General features: G+C 32.1%; 1 protein-coding gene and 1 long non-coding RNA gene across 6 annotated transcripts; one reads left to right on the top strand and one right to left on the bottom strand.

Moving 5' to 3' along the window:
* Positions 1 to 734: 734 nt before the first annotated feature.
* On the bottom strand, positions 735 to 21,259 carry LOC145086137 (receptor-like protein kinase ANXUR1). 5 transcript variants are annotated; one of them, XM_079023872.1, is made up of 7 exons: positions 20,195 to 21,255; positions 20,007 to 20,060; positions 19,217 to 19,243; positions 19,034 to 19,085; positions 18,701 to 18,747; positions 9,800 to 9,875; positions 735 to 1,198 (listed from the first exon to the last, which is right to left on the bottom strand). In XM_079023872.1, exons 1-7 carry the CDS (start codon positions 21,110 to 21,112, stop codon positions 1,020 to 1,022), a joined length of 1,353 nt encoding a protein of 450 aa, XP_078879998.1. In that variant the 5' UTR covers positions 21,113 to 21,255; the 3' UTR covers positions 735 to 1,019. The 5 variants fall into 5 exon arrangements, with proteins under 5 accessions (XP_078879998.1, XP_078879999.1, XP_078880000.1 ...); XM_079023873.1 differs by lacking the exon at positions 19,217 to 19,243 and having other exon boundaries at positions 20,195 to 21,256; XM_079023874.1 differs by lacking the exon at positions 9,800 to 9,875 and having other exon boundaries at positions 1,013 to 1,198; positions 20,195 to 21,256.
* Positions 12,058 to 14,311, top strand: LOC145086138 (uncharacterized). Its single transcript, XR_013700304.1, has 3 exons — positions 12,058 to 12,184; positions 12,647 to 12,717; positions 13,923 to 14,311. It is a non-coding gene; the product is annotated as an uncharacterized LOC145086138 (long non-coding RNA).
* Positions 21,260 to 22,385: the final 1,126 nt, after the last annotated feature.

The raw sequence follows: 22,385 nt of genomic DNA, 5'->3' as shown, positions 1-22,385 counted from the left end.
TATTTCTACAACAACTTAAAAAAAATCTCATGAACAATACCATCATCTCTAATGGTTATCATCACCAAATTCCACGCTATTTCCTTATGTAGCTCATCAATACTTTGTGGGAAACAAATCTTAATTCTGTTTCGTAAGGTAACTGCATCGGTTTTCTAAGCATATATCCCTACAAAATATAATGCTTTGATTCTATTTGTATCATCATGTATGTTTATGTGATTTTCAAGGTTATAAATATTATTTGTAAAGATAGTTGATATTAATGCATGCTCAGATATATTTGATGGTGTTCTAATGTCTATGAGATGATGATGATGATGATGATAAACTCACAATGCAGGGTCAAGATAAAATTCTTTTTAAAATTGATTGTATTTCATCACAATCACTAAAATATTGTGGTAACATAGTAGAAGACATAAAATTCAGTGACATGTTTATTTTTCCCTAATATGTGTAACAAAAAAATAATAAACAATGTATATAATAAAATCAAGTTACATAAAAACCATAATATATCTATAAAAGGATGAATACACATTGTCTAGTGGTGTGGGCAGATTTCTTACATCTATAAGATTGAATGTTTAAGTCGATTCTAGGACATAGATGGAAGTGGAAGTAAGTTATAAGTATATTCAAATGTCACCATTTTAAAAAACTATATATCCATAATTTTTCAAGATTAATTAATATAGATGATATTTTTTCAACCAACCATCGATTATATCTTTGTTTTCAATTCCACCATTTTATTATGATCACAATCTACATATATTTTCTTTATTGATGTCTCATTTCACAAGATGATTACATATAAATATTAATGTAAATAGTAAAAATGGCATAACAGTTTATCCAGATAAACTACCAAATAATACACCTCTAATGATGCTCCCCTCTCCCATATCTCTTGTGACATTTCCACTCTCACTTCCTCCCTTACTCAAATCGTCTCTCTTCTACTAACGGGTTATCACAGGGAGGTATTGTTGTTGGTTTTTCTCATCGCCTTGTCAACTATCGATTTCAACATTCTTAAATTGATTTGTAATTTGTTTATTCATGCTTGAAGTACCCAAAATCTCTGCAGGCTTCCCGCTTTTTGCAAGCTTCTTGAGGAGTGTCTTCGGATCAACATTCCCCAATACAGTCACCTTCCCATGTTCCGAGTCAACACCAACTGTGCAAACGCCTAAAATAGAAAATTTTATAGAGTTAAAAAGGCAATTTACCACATAATAAATTGTTATTATATATATAAATATAATAAATTGTTATTATATATAAATATGGTAAAATATATGTGCATTCCTAAATTGGCTTTCCAAAAGAGCCCTTAGGAAGAGTAGAGTAGCATTCCAACATATATAGATAATTACATTACCAACATAAACAAACAATTACAGGACCGTATCACATCAATTTGGGAGTACAACAACACTGCCTTAGAGATGGGGTTTGATGCGGATAAACAAGCATACATTAATCCATGGGGATAGAAGACGCAGACTCTAAAACCATGTAAGATATTTGATTATTCACAAAATTGGTTTTCCTAAAAAAATCCGTTATGGGAAAACAGAATCTCCAATATATATATATATATATATATATATATATATATATATATATATATATATATATATATATATATATATATATATATATATATATATATATATATATATATAAACATAGTTTTTCTGGGTTTTTTTTTTTAATTTTTATAAGATATTTTTATCAAAAAAATGATTTTAAATATTATTCTCTAAAAATAGACATCAATATTGATATAGTTTTAAGATAAAATACAAAATTTATCTTTTTTATATTTTCAGCTATCGTTATTCATAAATGAATAAAAATGCATCATGTTTTATTACAGTACATTCGTTATTTACTTATGAATAAAAATATGGTATTTTTTTTACAATTCATATATAAATATATCATATAATAAACATACTATATTCATATTTAAATACTGGACGATATATTCACTCTTGAATATTAACATAGTATATTTACTTGTGAATATTATATGGTATATTCACTTATGAATATTAAATGATATTTCATATGTGAATATTACATAGTATATTCACGTATGAATATTAGATGATATACTCACTTATGAATATTACATAGTATATTCACATATGAATATTACAAGGTATATTCACTTGTGAATATATTCACTTATGAATATTAGAAGGTATTTTGACAAATATATATAATATTTATATGTTAATTGTAACATCCCGAAATTCAGGTACAACTATTTAACCTTTCTCTTTTGTCAAGTTGTCAAGATTAGCCCTTGAGTGAATTTGTAGCAAATTAGTACGCTAGGTGTACTGGAGAGTACGTTGCGCGTACTCATGCGCTTAACTTGGATGCGGACTCGCTTAGGTACGATGGGCGTACCCAGGGTTACGCTGGGCGTAGCAGGCCCAGATGCAAACCCTAATATTTGGCTTGTACACTATATAAGGAATGCTAAGGCTTTATCCTCGGCCATCATATCTGAGAGTGAAACCCTAAGAGAGCATTTCCTTCGTCCTAAAGCTTGTGTGTGAGTGTTTTGAGCTAAAAGTGCCTTTATGTGTTAGTGAAGAAGAAGGAGAAGAGCTTGTGGAGGCTAGAGTTTGAAGCTTAAGTTTGGATCTGAGTTCTTTAGAGTGAGGAGCTTCATCTAGAGGTAAAAAGCTCAAAACTTTCCTGTTCATTTTGGTTTGGTGTTGCTTGGACCATTTCTAGGGTTAAAGACCCAAGGTGGAGACTTTATGAGCATTAGGGACTCCATGGACCTAGATCTATCCCATTTCAGTGATATATGTGTTGTAGATCCATAAAAATCTCAAATTCGTCGTTGTTATGGGGTCATGCTTGAGTTATGAGCTTTTCTAGGGTTGGAAATGGAATGTTATGGGTGTTCATGACTTTTACAGCCATGCAAAGCCTTAAAGTCACCAACTTTAGGGATTAACAAGCTTAGAAATGGTCAGATCTAAAAGTTGGACGTGTGTCTTAACTGTTTAAGACCCCAAAAGCTAAGAAGTCTGAAACTAGGAGTTACACGGGGCATAATCCCAGTACGTGCGGCGTAGGGTGGTCGCGTTCCCCATTTCTGTGAGGTCGCCGGGTACGCCTAGCGTACAAGTTTAGTATGCGCAGCGTAACCCGGAGAGTTGACTTTTGTTGACTTTTAGGGTTTGGTTAACTTTAGGGTCATTAAGCCATGAGAGGGGTAAAATGGTCTTTTACCCTTCTGAGAGTGCTAAGAAAGGGAATAGTCTAGCCTTGATAGTTGTATTGATTAGATTACTTATTCCATGTGATTAGGCGGATCCTAGACCAGATTTTTACCGAGTTTGAGATTACCGAGTTACCCGAGGTGAGTCTTCTCACTATACTTTACCAAAGAGTAATAATTATAGTTATGTGACAGCGTATCTTATATGGTTTTTGTATGATGTGATTTCTATGTGATTTGTGCTATGTATGATTCAGAGTGTACAGAGTTAGGACCGAAAGGTCCACAGAGTTAGGAATAGAGGGTCCATAGAGATATAGGACTGGAGGGTCCTACTGAGATACGCTGACCAGAGGGTCATACAGAGTTATAGCCTCGAGTAGCTAATATGTTTTGTATGTGGTATATTGGGGAACTCACTAAGCATTTATGCTTACAGTGTTATGTTATATGTTTCATGTACTAGTGGGGATCGCGGGAAGGCGCCGGCATGATCAGTACACACATGAGGAGTTTTTACACATTATGATCTTAGGTTTTGTTTCTATGGATTGGTATATGATACAATGACATTTTTATAATATTTATGAATTAAAGTATGTTTTTAAAATGTGAAAAATTATTTGAAAATTTTGGGTGTTACAAGTAGGTATCAGAGCCTTGGTTTGAGGGATTCGGGTGCACCTTCGGGCGTATCTGAACTCAAACTGAGGATTTTAGAGATTTTCAAAATAAAATTACAAAATTTTTCTCAAAGAGTAAAAAGTTTTTGAAAGAGCAGAGTAGAGCAGTGTGTACGATCATCCAGCGCTCGAACGCTGATTTCCCAAAATACCCTTACATTATGAGTTATGAGATATGTTATGATATGATATGCATGCTAGAGTAGGCTAGGTATTCTTATTAGGACTAGAGTGGAATGATTTGTGATGCCTTAGCCTAGGGGTTTTGCTGCTAGGAGATGCCTAAGAATGAGTAGATAGCAACGACGGGCTTATGAGAGATCTGCTAGAGAGTAGATTATGCATAGAGAGAGCATAGTACTTGGGACTTGGGATCCTAGGAGTAGGACATGGGGTGAATACTGATGTGATGTGAACAGTAGTATTGGTGCGCAGCCCAAGTAAGAATCCTTAGGGTACCAGGGAGCGAGTAGGAATGGGATATCGAGTGTGTGTACACTCGAGCGAGTCTCTGATATATTTGTGTTGTATTTCAGAGAGACATCATGGTTGGGGCACAACACACACCTGAGAGCAATGGTGTTAGCGATGAGGAGATCCGCAGGTTGATTCACAAGGAGGTGGCTCCTTCCATCCGAGCCGAGATACCAAAGATGTTTGGGTCTATCAAGACCACCCTGATCGAGACTTTTAGGGAGCGTTACACTGCTCTTACTGATGTTGTTGTTGCTGCAGTTACCGCACCCGTTGCTGCTGCGAGGCCACAGGGGGGTGACTCGTTGCTGTACCGAGAGTTCAGCAACACGAAGCCACCAAAGTTTGATGGAACACAGGACCTGATCGCTATGATGAGATGGATTTCTGATATTGAGGGATGCTTCTATACGTGTTCTTGTCCAGAGCATCTGAGAGTTCGGTTCACGCTGAACCAGCTTCGCTTGGGGGTGAAGGACTGGTGGAAGTTTGTGCCAGTGCACTATTCTTCTACAAAGCTTTCCGCGGTGACCTGGGAGAGGTTCACCGTTATGTTTCGTGATGAGTATGTTCCCCCAGTGGAAAGAGAACGTTTGGCCTAGGAGTTCTTGACCCTCAAGCAGGGTACCAAGTCTGTTACAGTGATCACCAGGATGTTCCATGATAGGGCGATGTTCTACCCTGAGCACATGTCTTCCGAGCAGGCACGCATGAGTATATATTTAAGCATTTTGAGGAGAGACATCCGCGAGTTCGTGGCGAACTCGACATACCGGACATTTGTCGAGCTTCAGGAAAATACCCGGAAGAAGGAGATTGAGCTCGAGACTCAGGACAGGGAGGAGGCAGGGTCTCAGGGGAGGGATCGACGACCGACACAATCCCAGCCGGCTACCAAGCAGGCCAAGCCCGCCGATTCGATATCAGGAAACCAGAAGGTCCGCACTTATGGCAAGTGCAGCAAGAGTCATGAGGGGGTGTGTAGGGCAGGGTCTTGCTACAAGTATGGCAAGGAGGGGCACATGGCCAAGGATTTCCCCAAGGGGATTGTAGTCTGTTTTCACCGAAACCAGACCGTACACCGAAAGGTCGAGTGTCCGCAGTTGTGGTGGTCAGCTTAGGGAGCATCACAGGGATCTACCCCTGCTGTTGTACGAGCTACGGAGAGTCGGCCGGTGAAGGCTGGTATGTATTCTTCAAGTTGACAGCGGAGGAGGTCCGCGCAGCACCCGATGTTGTGGCTGGTATGTATTCGTTCATCTATTTATTTTGAATTGTGATGTTATGCTTATATTATGATATGTGTAGGTACATTTCTTGTGAGTTTTGTACCTGCTTTGGTGTTATTTGACTCGAGTGTGAATCGGTCTTTTGTGTCGCTAGCCTTTTGTCAGCACATCAGTATCTGTCATGAGGCGTTGAGTCGACCTTTGCGAGTTTCCATTGCTGACAAGAGAGCGGTGTATGCCACTGTTGTGATTTGAGGATGTGTGCTCGAGATCTTTGGCATTGAGTTTCCGATTGATTTGGTCCCGTTGTGATGGGAGATGTCTGTGTCATCGTGGGCATGGAGTGGTTGAGCAAGTTTGTAGTGGTTATCGACTACGAGCGATAGCTGGTGAGCATACGAGACCCTAGTGGGGGAGTTCTTACGGTTTATGGCGAGGGTACTCGTTCTGGGTCAACAATTTGTTCGGCTGCCAGAGCGAGGCAGAGCCTACAGCTGGGTTGTAGCGGGTTTGTGGCTTATGTGGTGGATACAAGAGTAGATGCAGAGAGGATGAGGTCGGTCGATGAGGTCCCGATAGTATATGAGTTCCCGGACGTTTTTCCTGAGGAGCTGCCGGGAGTGCCTCCCGAGAGGCAGGTAGATTTTCGTATCGATTTGGTCCCGGGGGCAGCGCCTATTGCCAAGGCACCCTATCTCCTTGCACCACCAGAGATGCAGGAGTTATCCTCACAGCTGCAGGAGCTGCTGGGGAAGGGGTTTATCCGGCCGAGTAGCTCGCCATGGGGAGCGCTAATCCTTTTTGTCAAGAAGAAGGATGGTTCACACTGGATGTGCATTGATTACCGGGAGTTGAACAACCTGACGGTCAAGAACCGTTACCCCTTGCCGAGGATCGATGATTTGTTCGATTAGTTGCAGGGAGCGTCTTGGTTCTCCAAGATTGATATGAGGTCTGGATATCATCATATGAGAGTGCGTGATGAGGATATCTAGAAGACAGTGTTCAGGCCTCATTATGGGCATTGCAAGTTCGTGGTGATGCCTTTCGGGCTCACCATTGCACTGGGGTGTTCATGGATCTCATGGACAGGGTGTGCAGGCCGATGTTGGATCGTTCGGTGATCGTGTTCATTGATGATATATTGGTGTATTCGAGATCCAGAGAGCAACATGAGGAGCATTTGAGGGTGATCCTTGGAGTTCTGTGATCGGAGAGGCTATACGCCAAATTCTCCAAGTGCGATTTCTGGTTACGAGAGGTCCAGTTCCTACGACACCTCGTCAACCAGAATAGGATATTGGTCGATCCGGCCAAGATTGAGGCGGTGATGAGTTAGGAGATGTCGAGATCCCCTTCAGAGATCAGGAGTTTTCTGGGGTTAACCGGTTATTATCGGAGATTTATCAAGGATTTCTCCAGGATTGTTGTTCCTCTCACCAGACTGACCTGGAAAGGCATGGCTTTCAATTGGGGCCTGGAGTAGCAGGCCTCATTCGAGACACTTTTCCAGAGATTGTGTGAAGCCCCAATGTTAGCCCTTCCGGAGGGAATGGAGGATTTTGTGGTATATTGTGACGCGTCAATATCGGGATTGGGTGCGGTGCTGATGCAAAGAGGGCATGTGACGAGACTTGATGTAAGCACTAAAGAGTTTATTATATGTCATATTTATATATGAATGATACTTAATCTGTAAAAAAATAATTAATAATATTTTTTTATTAATAAGCGAATGTACTTTACTAAAAATCTGACACATTTTTATCCACTTATTAATAACAATAACAATAAGGGAAAAACTAAAAAAATATTTTTTTTATTTTACCTTCAAACTATATCAATATGGATGTCTATTTGTAGAGAATAAAAACTCATGAATTTTGGTATATTTAAAATCATTTTTCGATAAAAATATCATTCAAAAAAATAAAATTACGAAAAAAAAACTATGTTTTTGTATATATTAAGATAATAATTAACATAGTTTAAGGAAATATGTTTTGTTGGAAAACACATATGTATTCCTTTTCCTTTTCAGTTGGTACAACGAAAGCTTTTGCAGCAAAATAAATGAGTGGTTAAGAATGGTTCCCCAATTATCAACCTTTTTTTTTCTCAATTTAACTTACTTCTCTCTCTCTCTCTCTCTCTCTCTCTCTATATATATATATATATATATATATATATATATATATATATATAGTTGTGTCATAAGAATTTAAGATATAGTAAACTATAAATATACCAATGGGAAATCTTTAGAAAAGTTCCAATATTTGCAGAAAAGTTACACTTTAGTCTTAAGATTTTTTTTAACGAAAAAGTCATGAAAACTGGCAAAAATTTGCAGTTTGACCCTTTTTAACCGGTTGAAGCCGGTACAAAATTAATTTGGGACTATTTCGCAAACTAACGCAAATATTGAGACTTTACTGTAAACAAAAAATATTACGACTTTTCTATAAACAAAAATATTAGAACTTTTATACAAACAAAACCCTTATTATTATTATTATTAAAAATATGAATAATAATAGTATTTTTGCGAACTTGATATTATTAATGTTGTTACTAATACATATAATTGCATTTAAATCAAAAAAATAATATTAATGACATTGTTTAAAGGGTGGAGGTGGAGGAGATGGTGATGCTTTTAGCATTGAAATCATAAATGTTTGTTTGTATATTTTTACTTTGTATATGGTAATTTCACATTTGTTATTATTCTTTTTAATTCAGAAAAATAATACTTAACAATTTAAAAGAAGTTGGATATTTCTAAAATTGTTTATAAATAGTTTAAGGTAGAAAGATTTCTAACTTTCTATATAAAAATGTTTAAGGTAGAGGTATTAGTTTCAAATCCAACAAATGCACTACAAACATCTATATAGGTAGCCTATATCAATATTTAAAAGTATTCATTACAATATCTTGTTTTAAAAAAAGTAATAAGACATGTTTTTTGGATTAATACTTTTGAATTTTGATTAATACTTTGAATTATTCCTATTACTTTTTATTAAACAAGATATTGTAATTAATACTTTTGAATTTTGATATGGGTTGCCTATATAGATGTTTGTAGTGGATTTGTTGCATTTAAAAAGTAATTCTTCTACCTTAAACATTTTTATATACAAAATGAGAAACCCTTCTACCTTAAACTATTTATAAACAATTTTACAAATATGCAACTTCTTTTAAATTGTTCAGTATTAATATTCTGAATTGAAAACAATAATAACAAATGTGAAATGACCATATATACAAAGTAAAAATAGACAAATACACATTCACGATTACAATGTTAAAAACATCACCATCTCCTCCACCTCCGCCATTAAACATTGTCTTTAATATTATTTTTACATTTAAATGCATTTATATGTATTAGTAACAATATTAATAATAGTAAGTTCAAAAAATAGTATTGTTTTTTATATTTTTAATAATAATAATAATAATAATAATAATAATATTAATAATAATAATAAGGGTTTTGTTTGTAGAAAAGTCATAATATTTTTGTTTATAGAAAAGTCCTAATATTTTTTATTTATAGAAAAGTCCTAATATTTTGGGTTAGTTTACAAAATAGTATCAAATTAGTTTGGTACCGGTTTCAACCGGTAAAAAGGGTCAAAGAGCAAAATTTTGCCGGTTTTCAGGACTTTTTTGTTCAAAAAATTAATATTGGGACTAAAGTGTAACTTTTGCGTAAATGTTATGACTTTTCTAAAGATTTCCCTATACCAATCAGGCTAAATGGTGTCGTGGTTGTTTTGTCAACGGTAAAAGTAGGACACATAGGGTGCCACATATGATTTTATAATTTTTGCAACATTTTGCTGATGAATAGGCTTTGGTGATATTTTTCCTTTGAAAGTAAAATAAATAAATAAAAATAATAAAATAAAACACTTAAATTTGCAATGACCAATCACGAAACAAAAAAGGTTTACCATTGAGATTTGTCATCGGTGAAAGTTTATCATTAAGATTTGCCACCAAGAAACAAAAAATGGTTGCGGGTGGTCATCACCGGCAAAAGGGCCACATAGACTTTCAACGATGGCAAAACCTCCGACACCATTAAGTCTTAAAGGTGAAAAAAAGTGATTGATGAAATTGGAACACAATACCATCAATTTGTTGGAGTGTTTTCGTCACCATTCTTTTACATTCATTACAATGAATGTTCACTTTTAGGGTATAACTCTGCATTTTCAAAACAAAGAGAACACAAGAATCAAAATAAAAATACAAAATCGAAATGCGGAACCATTTTTTTTACCAAGTATTATTTTCAAGTTTAAGGTAGAAGTAGAAAAAGGCAAAGAGGTCTAAATTAGAAAAAAAAAAAAAAAAAAAAAAAAAAAAAAAAAAAAAAGCACATCTATATACAAATATTTAAGTTTGTAGAAAAGCAATCAAGGAAATTGACACATATTGAAGGAGTGAATTAGTATGTAATTAATTAAATTTTCAAAAGAATTCTCACTATTCATGTCGATTATGAAATTAGAAGCATAGAAATGGGAATATAAGTATGAAATGAATAAGCTTTTTGGAGGGTGAAGTTTACAACATTCACTTTTTGGTCAAGAAAGCTCTTCCCTATATCATCAAAGAATTCTTCTTTACTCATAATACCCGGCCAAAACATAGAAAGCGTTTAAAACGAAAATGAAATTTGTTTGGTATTTATGCATCCCATCGAAGGGAGTAAAATTAGGAAATCTACAAAGAGAGGGTTATTAACAAAGAAAGCAAAATGAGGAAGAAAAGAAAAAGATAAGTGTATGTTGAGATGGATTGATGATAGGTGAATAGGAAGGTGAGAATGTTGTTCTCTGGGTTTTATATAAGGGAAGTGATTCTTACACAATAATTTTTTGTTATATACAACAATTCATTTATTATATAATTATACAATACAATATTTTAAAGTACAAATTGTTGTGTATGGAGAAAAATTGTTGTGTACGGATCAGTTTCCTTTATATAATAATAATAAGACAAAACTGTAAGATTGGTCTATGTGGTATTTAAAAAATTTCAGTAGGGTCCAAAAAGTTTCCATCTTGCATGGAATGTCCAAAACCAAAGTTTTTCTGAATTTGGTCCCTGATAGAATTGAAAATTTGATTTTACCCTTTTCATTTCTTTTTTCTATTTTCTTTATTTATTTTGGTATTTAAATAATTAAAAATAAAAAATAAAATCTCTTTCTCTCTCTCTCTCTCTCTCTCTCTCTCTCTCTCTCTCTCTCTTCAGTAAAAAAGCAAAGTCAAACCCCCAACCCACTTCTTCTTCTTCTTCCCCAATACAGATCTGATGAACCCAATTCTTTTGCGAATATGAAGACTTCATCTTCATCCATGTTTGCTAGAACCCTAATTTTTCCCATTACTTCTCACCTGATTTCTATTTGATGATTCTTACGATCCATACCACCAATAATAGATCCACAAACTCAACACTACCACCACTACTTGATTACTCTACCACCATCAATATCATGTTCTTGTAATGATTCCGACCGACTCCACCACATCTTCTAGATGTTCGAAAAAAATGAAGATTCCAGAATCATCAAACAGGAACTCAACAAGTCCATAGAGAACATGGGGATACTCATCCCAGACTCATATCTAATTTAGATTAGCGAAAACATCGATTAAAACCAAGGCAATATAATAATCAGTGTCGATTGCTTCAAGCATATGGGTTTTGAAAAATCGATCAAGATTAAGCTGAAAAAGAACCATGAAAAATGGATGCCGACACTTCCACTCAAACAATCTGAGGCAGTTTCATATAGGATTCAAGATATGGTTTCTAAGGGTGGTTGCCCTTTCTCCCTTCCGTTGAAATTGAAGTGCGATTTTAGCTTTTCAGTCAAACATTGTTCTTCTAGTTGGGAACACTTTTCATGTTGTTTTAATAGATTTGATAGAGGGGAATAAGTATCATAAGAGTCAAATGGTTGTGCTATTGTAACAATTTATTTTTGTGTAGAACTTGTTCTACATTTATTTATTTTTGTTAATTTTGTAAACATGTTATTGAATTGAAGAAGTGAAGATCCAAATTTTGAGATGTTTTTTATTCTGGTGTGTGTGAGTGCATGTGTGGATGTAGGAATGATTGTAGGCCAATCATTTTAAAAATCTTATTACGGGTATAATAATAATCTTGGCACACTTAATTATGGTAAATATTTATAACATTTAGTATCTTTAAATCAGGGGAATTGTTATCAACCCTAACAACCCATCGATCCTTCGTCACCATAAACATACCTAGAAATACCGGAAGCAATTCAATTTTCCCAATCGCCTTGCACAACAAGATCATCTTTCAGCTTCTTCTCTTCCGGATCAATTTCTCTATAGATCAGTTTCCGATTACCTGCTGCCTCTAATAAATCGCCATTGAAACGAACAAATATGCAAAGTCAAAACTTCTCCTTCTTTGTCGATACTTAATCGCCTTCCACCGCCATTTACAGATGCCAACACTAGGTCTCTTTCTTCCTCGTAGTGTTTGCGATCAATTTCATTTGGTTAATTGCACCTAAGATGATGAAAGTCTTTTTTTAAGATTTCTTAAAAAGGCTCCGGAGCAACATCCTAAAAATCTGTGAATCGTGGTGTTTCATTTGTAGAAACTAATGTCGCCTGAGAATTAAAGATGAAGCAGATGTTCCGTCCCTTAATCTAGAAATTTTATTTCATCTTTTTAAAAAAAAAAAATTAGCATTGGAATAAAGGTAGAAACATGAAGCATCATGTACGTATTATTTATTTTCCCTATTTTAAAACCAATTATGTTATACTAGGCTTCTTCTTTTTGGGTATTCTTCTAGATTACCCATGGTGTGGGATTGTGGTGGTCCTAATTCAGGTTTGACTGGGTCAAACTCTGGAAGGACCTCCGAGATTCTGCCGGAGTTAGGCTCTAACGATTTTTGTTTAACAATTTAGGCCTTAACAGTGTAAAAGTCAAGATCAACAAGGTGCTCAGAATTTGTGGGAGTGATGTTCAACCCTTCAAGGTAAAGTGCCCTTCTAAGTTATAGATCCTATCACATAAAGATGCCTAATTTAGTTTATTGAGGTGAAATTCATTTGGGAATCACAGTTTCTGTCCTATTTGATGTCAACTCTCTAGCTCTCTAATAACCATCTATATGTATGCAGGTTTATTTCGTTATATACATTTAATTTTTATCAATAATATTTTTTATATATAGTTGACTTACTCATTCTGTATCAGTCTTTATATTATTGTATCTATCAATTTCATCTATTTTTATTGGTTTAGTAATTTTTTCAACCACCAAAGTTAATTCCTTCCAAACTAATATTGCAATTCCTATTTTCGAACCAATATTCTTTAAGCGTATTTGACTTTTTTTTATATAATTACATGTTTAACATAAAGATTTATAAATAATGGAATCAATAAATCAAAAAAAAAAAAAAAAATACTCATAACGAGAAGGGAGTGTTTTGTCTTCCACATCAACATGGTTTTTTAATCGGTGATTTAATCATTTATTAAATACACATAAACCATTGCTTTTAGTTTTTCTTATTTATTTGTTTCCTTACCAATATGCAAAAGGCGAGAAGCAGGGGTCTTTTATTTCTTGTATATTGTTTGGAACAATTCGTTTTTTATCTCCCATTTGCTATCTTTTTCTTCTAATTGCCCAGTGTCACATCTTCACATCTGGCCAAGCACTAGGTGATTACACGACTCAACAACTTGGTTCAATTTTAACCATTCGAACCTAAAATGTCATTTGGTAATCTTATGGTTTTTGTTGGTTGCAATGAAAGAAAATAATTATTTGAATTTACTGTTTATTATTTTTTCTGTAATATATAAAAAGGGTTTTAAAATGGTTTTATTTTTATGAAATTTGAATGCATTCCATAGAGTATTCCCTTTAACCTAATTAAGTTAATTCTATAAGAATAACTTTCTTACCTTATCATCGGGTGTTATTCTCATCTTCATCTGTTTCATTCTTTAAGAATATTTTGAATCTAAGTTATTCTTCTATTTGAATTGTGTGTAAAGAGTATTATATTCTTATAGAATCACATAAGAATGATGATTCCGCCAGAATTGTATTTTTGGTATAATCAAATAAGAATGAGTATGGTAGAATTGCGTGAGAATGATTTTGATAGAGTTCTATTGCAATTTGCTTAATTTTACTTATGGTTTTTGTTTCTTATGTTTTTTCAGATGTTTCAAGCTTTAACTAGGGATCCCTTAGCATCCTTGAGTTTATAAATTTATGCAACTCCTTGTATAAAGTGATTCTCATACAATGCAATTATGACAAAATGTCAATCTCACGAAGTGTCAATCTCACAGAATGATAGTATATTTTGAAGTGGCTTAGAGGTCAAAGATACACATGACATTTGGAAATGAAACAAAAAGGTGAATCAGTATTCTTTCAAGAATAACGGTAGTTTTTTGCAAGCGCTGTTAAAAATGATTATAATTTATGTTCATAGTTGTATTCTTTAAGAATGAATGTAATTACTAATTCTAAAATATCAAAATTCGTTTCATGTAAAAATTTGTATTCATTCAAAGTTATTAGTCTTCATAATATATGGTTATAATCTTCGTTCAGAATATAATGTTTTTTTCAAGATAATCATAACATATTCGGGAAATCTCCAATAAAGTCCTAAAATTTTGGCCCGGTTTATGTTTTAGTCATAAATTAATTTTTGTTTATGAAAAAGTCCTAAAAACCGACAAAAGTTTGCAATTTGACCCTTTTTGACTGGTTGGAACCGGTAACAAATCAATTTGGGACTATTTCATAAATTGATCCAAAATATTTGGACTTTTCTGCAAAAACCAAAAGTATTAGGGTTTTTCTGCAAACAAAACCCTTATTATTATTATTATTATTATTATTATATTAAAAATATAAATAAGTATATTATTTTTTAAATTTGTTTTATTAATGTTGTTAATAATACATATAAATACATTTAAATAAAAAAAATATTAAAGACATTTTATAAAAATGAAGGTTGAGCGGATGATAATGCTTTAAGCATTGAAATCATAAATGTCTTTTTGTATATTCTAACTTTGTATATGGTCATTTCACATTTGTTATTATTGTTTTAAATTCAGAATATTAACATTTAACAATTTAAAAGAAACTACTGATTTTTCAAATTGTTTACAAATAGTGAGAGTGTGATATGCATGTATGTCTTGTGTGTAAGTACTTAAATTACTAACATGTGTGTTGCTCTTTTTCATTACTTTATCCTTGTGGTTTTTTTTGGAAACATAGCAGATATAGTGTGATAAAGCAAAACAAGATATATTACTTTCTATTGAACAATATATTGTAATTAATATTTTCGAATTTTGATATGGGCCACCAATGTAAATATTTATTATACATCTATTGGGTTTGAAAAAAAATCATTCTACCTCAAGAAATTTTATATACAAAGTGAGAAATCATTTTATCTTAAACTATTTATACACAATTCTACCTTAGATATGGGTCATCACCACCACCGTCACCTTTAAATAATTTCTTTAATATATATATATATATTTTTTATTTAAGTGTATTTATATGTATTATTAAAAATATTAATAATAATGAATTTAAAAATTAGTATATATTTTTTATATTTTTAGTATTATAATAATAATAATAATAATAATAATAATAATAATGTTTTTGTTTGCAGAAAAGTCATAATATTTTTTTTTTTGCAGAAAAGTCTCAATATTTTGGGTCATTTTGTGAAATAGTCTCAATATTTTGTGTCAGTTTATGAAATAGTCCCAAATTAATTTGTTGTCGGTTCCAACCGGTCAAAAACGGATCAAAATGCATATTTTTGCCGGTTTTTAGGACTTCTTCGGAAACAAAAACTAGTTTAGGACTAAAACGTAAACCGGACCAAAATTTTAGGACTTTATTAGAGATTTCCCTAACATATTCTGTTAGAATGTCTGAATTAATAGAATTATTATGTATAAAAATCATATTTTATAGTTAAAGAAAATTAATTATTCCCTAAAATCCTCAAATTTATTTTTTTTTTCAATTTATTGTAGTTGACTAAAATGCAATTATAATGAAATTAGATGGTATTTTTTTAATTATTTTAATTAAAAAATATTTATTAATAACTTTCTTAAAATAATTAAAATGATTCGTCCACAATGATTCATACACACACATAATAATTAGTTAAAACATAATAATCTAACCTTATATATATATATATATATATATATATATATATATATATATATATATATATATATAGAGAGAGAGAGAGAGAGAGAGAGAGAGTTGGGTGATACTTTATTTTTTATTTTTAATTATTTAAATACCAAAAAAAAAAAAAAAACTATGTAAATCGACTTTTCAAATGTAATATGGAAAAAACCCAAAAAAAAACTTTGATAAGTTGGAAATTTTATTGATCCTATCCAAAGCATTTTGAATATTACAGGAATCAAATTTATAGTTTTGTCTAATAATAATAATAATAATAATAATAATAATAATATTATTATTATTACTATTATTATTATTATTATTATTATTATTATTATTATAAAAATAATAAATAATATTTAAAATTACTTTGAATAACAGTTTGCAAACAATAATGGATGTAAACTGAGATATAACGTTCTAATAAATTGGTGAATTTATTTCCAATAATAATCGATTTAAACTGAGACATCATGTTCTAATATTGGTGAATTTAAAAATATTGACAAATTTAATTTGAATAAATTAAATAATAGTGGGAAAGCAGAAAGTGGCTAAAATTATTAATACTTTGAATGTAATTTATTCAAAGTACGATTAAGATGTCGCAAAGATTATATGGACAAGGTTATGTGGTCTAAAGCTGTAGACCCCCAAGGGGCCGCTTATTTGGCTTGATCCTTTTGGAAGCTCTTCAAGATTCGATGGATGTTGTTAAGGACGGGTCATCCTTCTTCGTATGGTTAATTATTATTATTATTATTATTATTATTATTATTATTATTCTTATTTTTTATTTTTTATTTTTTATTTTTTTTGTTGTTGTTGTTGTTTTTTCCTTCTTTAGTTTTATTATTATTTTATTATTATTATTATTATTATTATTATTATTATTATTATTATTATTATTAACTCAGGAGACAACTGGATTCAAAGAAACACAAAAGACCAATCGAGTTCATTATTATTAATTTTGATAGCCATATAAAATTTGGACGATATTAAAAATTTGGAGTACAATATCGAATTAGAACAAAAGAAAACATTGTCTTTATTTATCACTGATATTAATTAATTAGGCATTACATTTGTATGGTGCGTTATACGGATTGAAAGCATTTAATTGAGCAATTGTATACTCATTTGCCGCTCTAACACTCTAGCGTACCGGCAACAGTAGTGTATGTCAAATCATAAATGGTTATATGATAGAGAGGTATAATCATATATGATTATACATGTTTATACGTATATGTCTAATCATAAATAATTATATATATATATATATATATATATATATATATATATATATATATATTCACAGACTGAGTAATCATATATGATTGTAACACTTAGTGGTGAAAAAAATAGTGGTTATAAAGGTGACGGTGATATAACTAACGGAGGTGATAGTGGTGAGGTCGGTAGTGGTAGTGGTGGTGGCGGTGTCGATTATGGTGATGAGAATGGTGGCGGAGGAGAAAGAAACGGATGATGTTATATAATCAGATGTGATTATAACAAGTCTGTCGTGCCGGTACCCCGGAGGGCTAGAGCTGTAGACTTGAAATATGTGGCTGAGGTTAAATCTCAAGATTACTATTTTATTTTTAATCTAAACTAGAAAGGTTACCCCCGCTATGCGGGGGCCAAAGCTTTCAATGTTGTTTTCGATTCGATAAATATAACAAACGTATAAAGTGGAAGAATGAAAAGCCCGGACTTTGCCCCGAAATGTTTTTTTTTCTTCATGTTTTTATGAAAAAATGTAAAAGTTTTGACTGCAAGGATCAAAAGTGTCAAAACGGCTAAAGAATTAAAGGGTAGGAACTAGCGAATTTTTAGAAAAGGAATCAAAGTTGTCAAACCGTTAAAGTTTTGTGGCAAAACTTTAAATATTAAAAGGTTCCTAAAATGTGTAAAAATATTGATTGCAAGGATCAAAAGTGTCAAAAATAAGTAAAAAATAAGGAGCAAAGTGCAGGGACCAATTCTACCAAAAAAATGGTATGTTTTTATGAAAAAATGTAAAAATTTTAACTGCAAGGATCAGAAGTGTCAAAAAGGTCTAAAGAATTAAAGGGGTAAGAATTAGCAAATTTTTAGAAAACGGATCAAAGTTGTCAAATAGTTAAAGTTTTGTGGCAAAACTTTAAATATTAAAAGGTTCCTGAAATATGTAAAAATATTGAATGCAAGGACCAAAAGTGTTAAAATAAGTACAAAATAAATAACAAAGTGCAGGGATCAATTCTGCCAAAAATATAAGTTTACTATTCCTTTTGTTGAGAAATTATATATATATATATATATATATATATATATATATATATATATATATATATATATATATATATATATATAACCTTCATTTTAAAAATATGTCAAAATTAACTTTTTAAAATAAATATAAAAACCAACTTGTTAACTTGTTGAGCGTACCAAATCACTAAAATGTACATATTTTAAAGAGAAATTAAACATTTAAATGGTGATACGTGTAACATTTAATGATATTTTTAAATATTAATATGATAAATGTAATCATTTAAATGGATAGAAATATTGGTATGAAGAGAAGGTATGGGGATATTTAATTTTTCTATTTTAAATTTTACTGGTGATAAAAACATGAAAAATTAAATATCTTTTTATATTTTCTTCCTGTTAACAAGGGTCATATTTAAATAAAATTAATGATACTTTAAAACATTTGTCATAATTTAATTTGTTAGCGTACCTGTGTTTCCAATGATCTGGCAAGTGATGATTTCCATACTTCAGGGACTTCCTGAACCATCCAAACAAATTAGTATAAAAGTGTAAGCACACAACTCTACAAGAAAAATGTACTGATTTCTAGTTTATTGCAGATGGATGACATGAAGGAAATACTTAAAAAATTTAAGCCGTTAAAACGTAAAGCGATTCCAATGCTTCCCAATTTCCTCAACCATTCATGCAAAATTATATAAAAGTCAACAAACTGTTACGAGAAAAGCTTACAGGTTCTCCTTTACCACATGGACATGAACGAACTACGTAAATAGTTAATGTTTGAACAAATATGAACATGCCTGTGATTCCAATGCTTCAGCAAGTGGTTCCGATGCTTCCCCAAGTTCCTAAACCATATATCGAAATAGATTTATAAAAAGTATAAGCAGAAAAGCGAGATCTAATTAATTTAACACACATGGACACACGAAGGAACTACTTAAATAGTTAAGTAATTTTTTAACAAATTCGATCGTACCAGTGACTCCAATGCTTCCTCAGTTTCCTGATCCATCCAAGTAAATGTATATATAGAAGTATAAGAGAGAAAAGAATAGATAAGAAAAGAAAGTAAAGAGAGAAAAGAAAGAAAAATAAATTTGTTTTTTGTGCTTTCGAGTTGGAAAGAAATGGAAGTAAAGTTAAGAGTGTGTTTGGTTGTGGAAAATTTTCTAGTTTTCTAGGAAAATTTTACAAGAAAAACGGAAATTTTGAAAAATGTTTAGTTCGTTTAGTTTTTCAAAATTTTCCCAGAAAATAAAAATTTACAGTTTTCCAAATTATATATAAATTACAAAAGTGATTTTTACACTTTTCCAAAGTTTCCAAATTTCTAAGATGGAAAATGAAAACTCCTTCTGTTTTAACCAAACATGTTTTCTAAAATTTTCAATGAAAATTGAAAGTGAAAATTCAACTCTATTTTCTGAAAACATTTTCTTAGAAAATGAAAACAGTTTTCTACAACCAAACGCACCCTAACCATTTTATTCTTTCTTTTCAAAATCCTCCCAAATCGGAAGGAAAGTTAGAAGGGAAAGTGATCATTCCATTTCCTTCCACTTTCTTCCTTTAATGAAACTCGGGAGCATCAATCTCTCTTACTTTCCTCTCATTTCCGCCCATTTCCTTTCTTTTCTCTTCTTAAGTTAATCTCGGGAGCCGGGTGTACCATAAGAGCACTAGTTCTACTTTAGCACATGCATATGGACATGAAGGAGCTTCGGTCCTTAAAACAGTTAAATTCTATTAAATTTGAAACTACTTACCTGTGATTGCCATTCCGAATCTTCAGCAAGTAATTCCGATGCATCCGCAAGTTCCTGATCCATCCAAACAAATTCGTAGAAAAGTGTAATTAAGCAGAAAACTCTAATGAGTTTATTCTAGTTATTTACTATATATATACAGAAAAGAACATCTTAATTTCCAAAAAAAAAAAAAAAACCGAACTAACTTGCAATTCCAAAGATTTCTCAAGCTTTTCTACAACCAAACCCATGGAGGGTCGTTGTGTCCTATCTTTCTGCAAGCATTCATATGCAATCTTGGAGAAAGTATTCAACGAATCGGAGTCCATTTGCTTCATCAAATCCGGATGAATAATATCATTTAAATTTCCTTTTTCGTAGCAACTGCGAGCTAGTGTGGCTGTTAATGGTCCAGCATCATTTACATTCTTCAAGCAAGACTCGCCACACATGACTTCAAACAATACCATCCCAAATGAAAAAACATCCGATTCTTTTGTGAGCATCCCTGTATCATTGTAGGCTGGATCCAAATAACCATGTGTGCCACAAGGATTTGTAATGACATAACTTACATCTTCATTTGCACGACATATCCTCGAAAGTCCTAAATCCGAAATCCTAGCTTTCCATTTGTGATCAAGCAGAATATTCGCACTCTTTATATCTCTATGGATAACTCTCTGATTTTCTTCAACATGGTTATGGAGATAATCCAAACCATAGGCTGCCTCGATGCATATATTGATTCGATGCTTCCATGGAAGTGGAAACGGGGTCTTATCCATAGTTAGGTTACTCTGGAGGCTTCCGTTATGGGCATACTCGTAAACAAGGATCATTTCATTGTCATCATTGCAGTAACCAAGAAGGGGGACAAGGTTTGGATGTTTATAACGGGAGAGCAATTGAAGCTCGGTTAAGAACTCCTTAACACCTTGACCACGGTTATGTAATCGCTTTACAGCCACAGAAGTAAGTTTACCAGAAAGTATGAGTTCTCCTTGGTAAACATCTCCATACCCACCCTTTCCAATAATGTTTGCCAAGTTGAAGTTTCTGGTGCCTCTTTCAATATCAATAAAGGGTATTCTCAGGTGCTGTGAGTCTGTAATGAGCGACATTATTTTCGTGTAACAAGAGGAAATGGCTATTGAGAAAAGACTGAAAAGAAACAGAAATGATTCTTTAGAAAAATAATGTCAAGAGAAATGTTCCATGATGAAACCAGGCTGCTGCCAGATATTTATCAAAAACAGTATTAAAAAATGGTTGGCTGTAACTGGTCAATAAAAATACTAAAACAAACACGGACTAAATAGAAGAATCAATATATGTTTCTATCAGTAATATTAAGTAATAACTAACCTGTTAAATATTATTTATGAACGTTTATAAAGTTATTTCTTTTTGAGTTATCAAGTTTTCAAAACTAAGTTAATATTTTAATGACTTTTTTTGAAAGGATAAATTTAATTTACTTATAAGTTAACACTTAATTTCACATATATCTACCACGAGATTTAAACCATAGACCTTACAAAGGTAGGACATCACTTGATACCATTGTGTTAAAAATATTTTGGAATATTTCTATGATTATATTATAAGTCATACAATGATCAACATATTTTTATTATTCTTCGGTTTAACAACTAAAATACTATTTTAAGAATTGTTATAATAAATTTCCGGTCGATGAATCCATACAAAAAAGTGAAACCATATAAAATATTGTGGAAATGTGTTCTTTATATTTTATCTTAGATTATTTTTTTCAGATGAAAAAAAATGATGATTAAATAGCTATAAAAGCAAATAAATTACTAAGTCGAAATTCTTTTAGGATGTATATTTCTATATTTTGCATGCTAATTAGTAACGTTTATAAATTTGTGTACAATTTTCTTTTTCGAAATGGGTGAATTATATGTAAAAGAAAAACACCAAATAGGAATCATTAAAGGTTAGGACTATCTAGGAACCATTTTTACGAAGGGTTATTCTTGTCCATTCTAGTGGTAGATTTATTTGACTCATTTAGTCATTTTCTTACACATAATTCATTAAGGGTATTTTTGTCTTTTACAATAGTTTTTTTTTTTTTTTTTTTTTTTTTTTTTTTTTTTTTTTAAGTTTTGACAAAATGAAAAAAAAAAAAAAACAATAAGGGTACAATGGTCTATATCATCTTTAACATTAACATATCTAAGTTTGATCATATTTTAAACATTTTGACACTTTTCTTTTGTAACAAACTCTCTCAAACCCTCCCAACAACATAAAGTCTAACACCACCTCTACCTCTGATTACTGTCGTTGTCACCCACCGATGTCACCTCCTGCCTGACTGCGCTGGAATGTCTAGCCAGTAAAAAAAAATTCTTCAGAACAAGG

Source organism: Lactuca serriola, chromosome 2, assembly GCF_051521515.1.
Source record: "Lactuca serriola cultivar US96UC23 chromosome 2, Lser_US96UC23_V15, whole genome shotgun sequence".
In the NCBI taxonomy this organism is placed as follows: Eukaryota; Viridiplantae; Streptophyta; class Magnoliopsida; order Asterales; family Asteraceae; genus Lactuca; species Lactuca serriola.
This window is presented reverse-complemented; position numbering and strand designations above follow the sequence as displayed.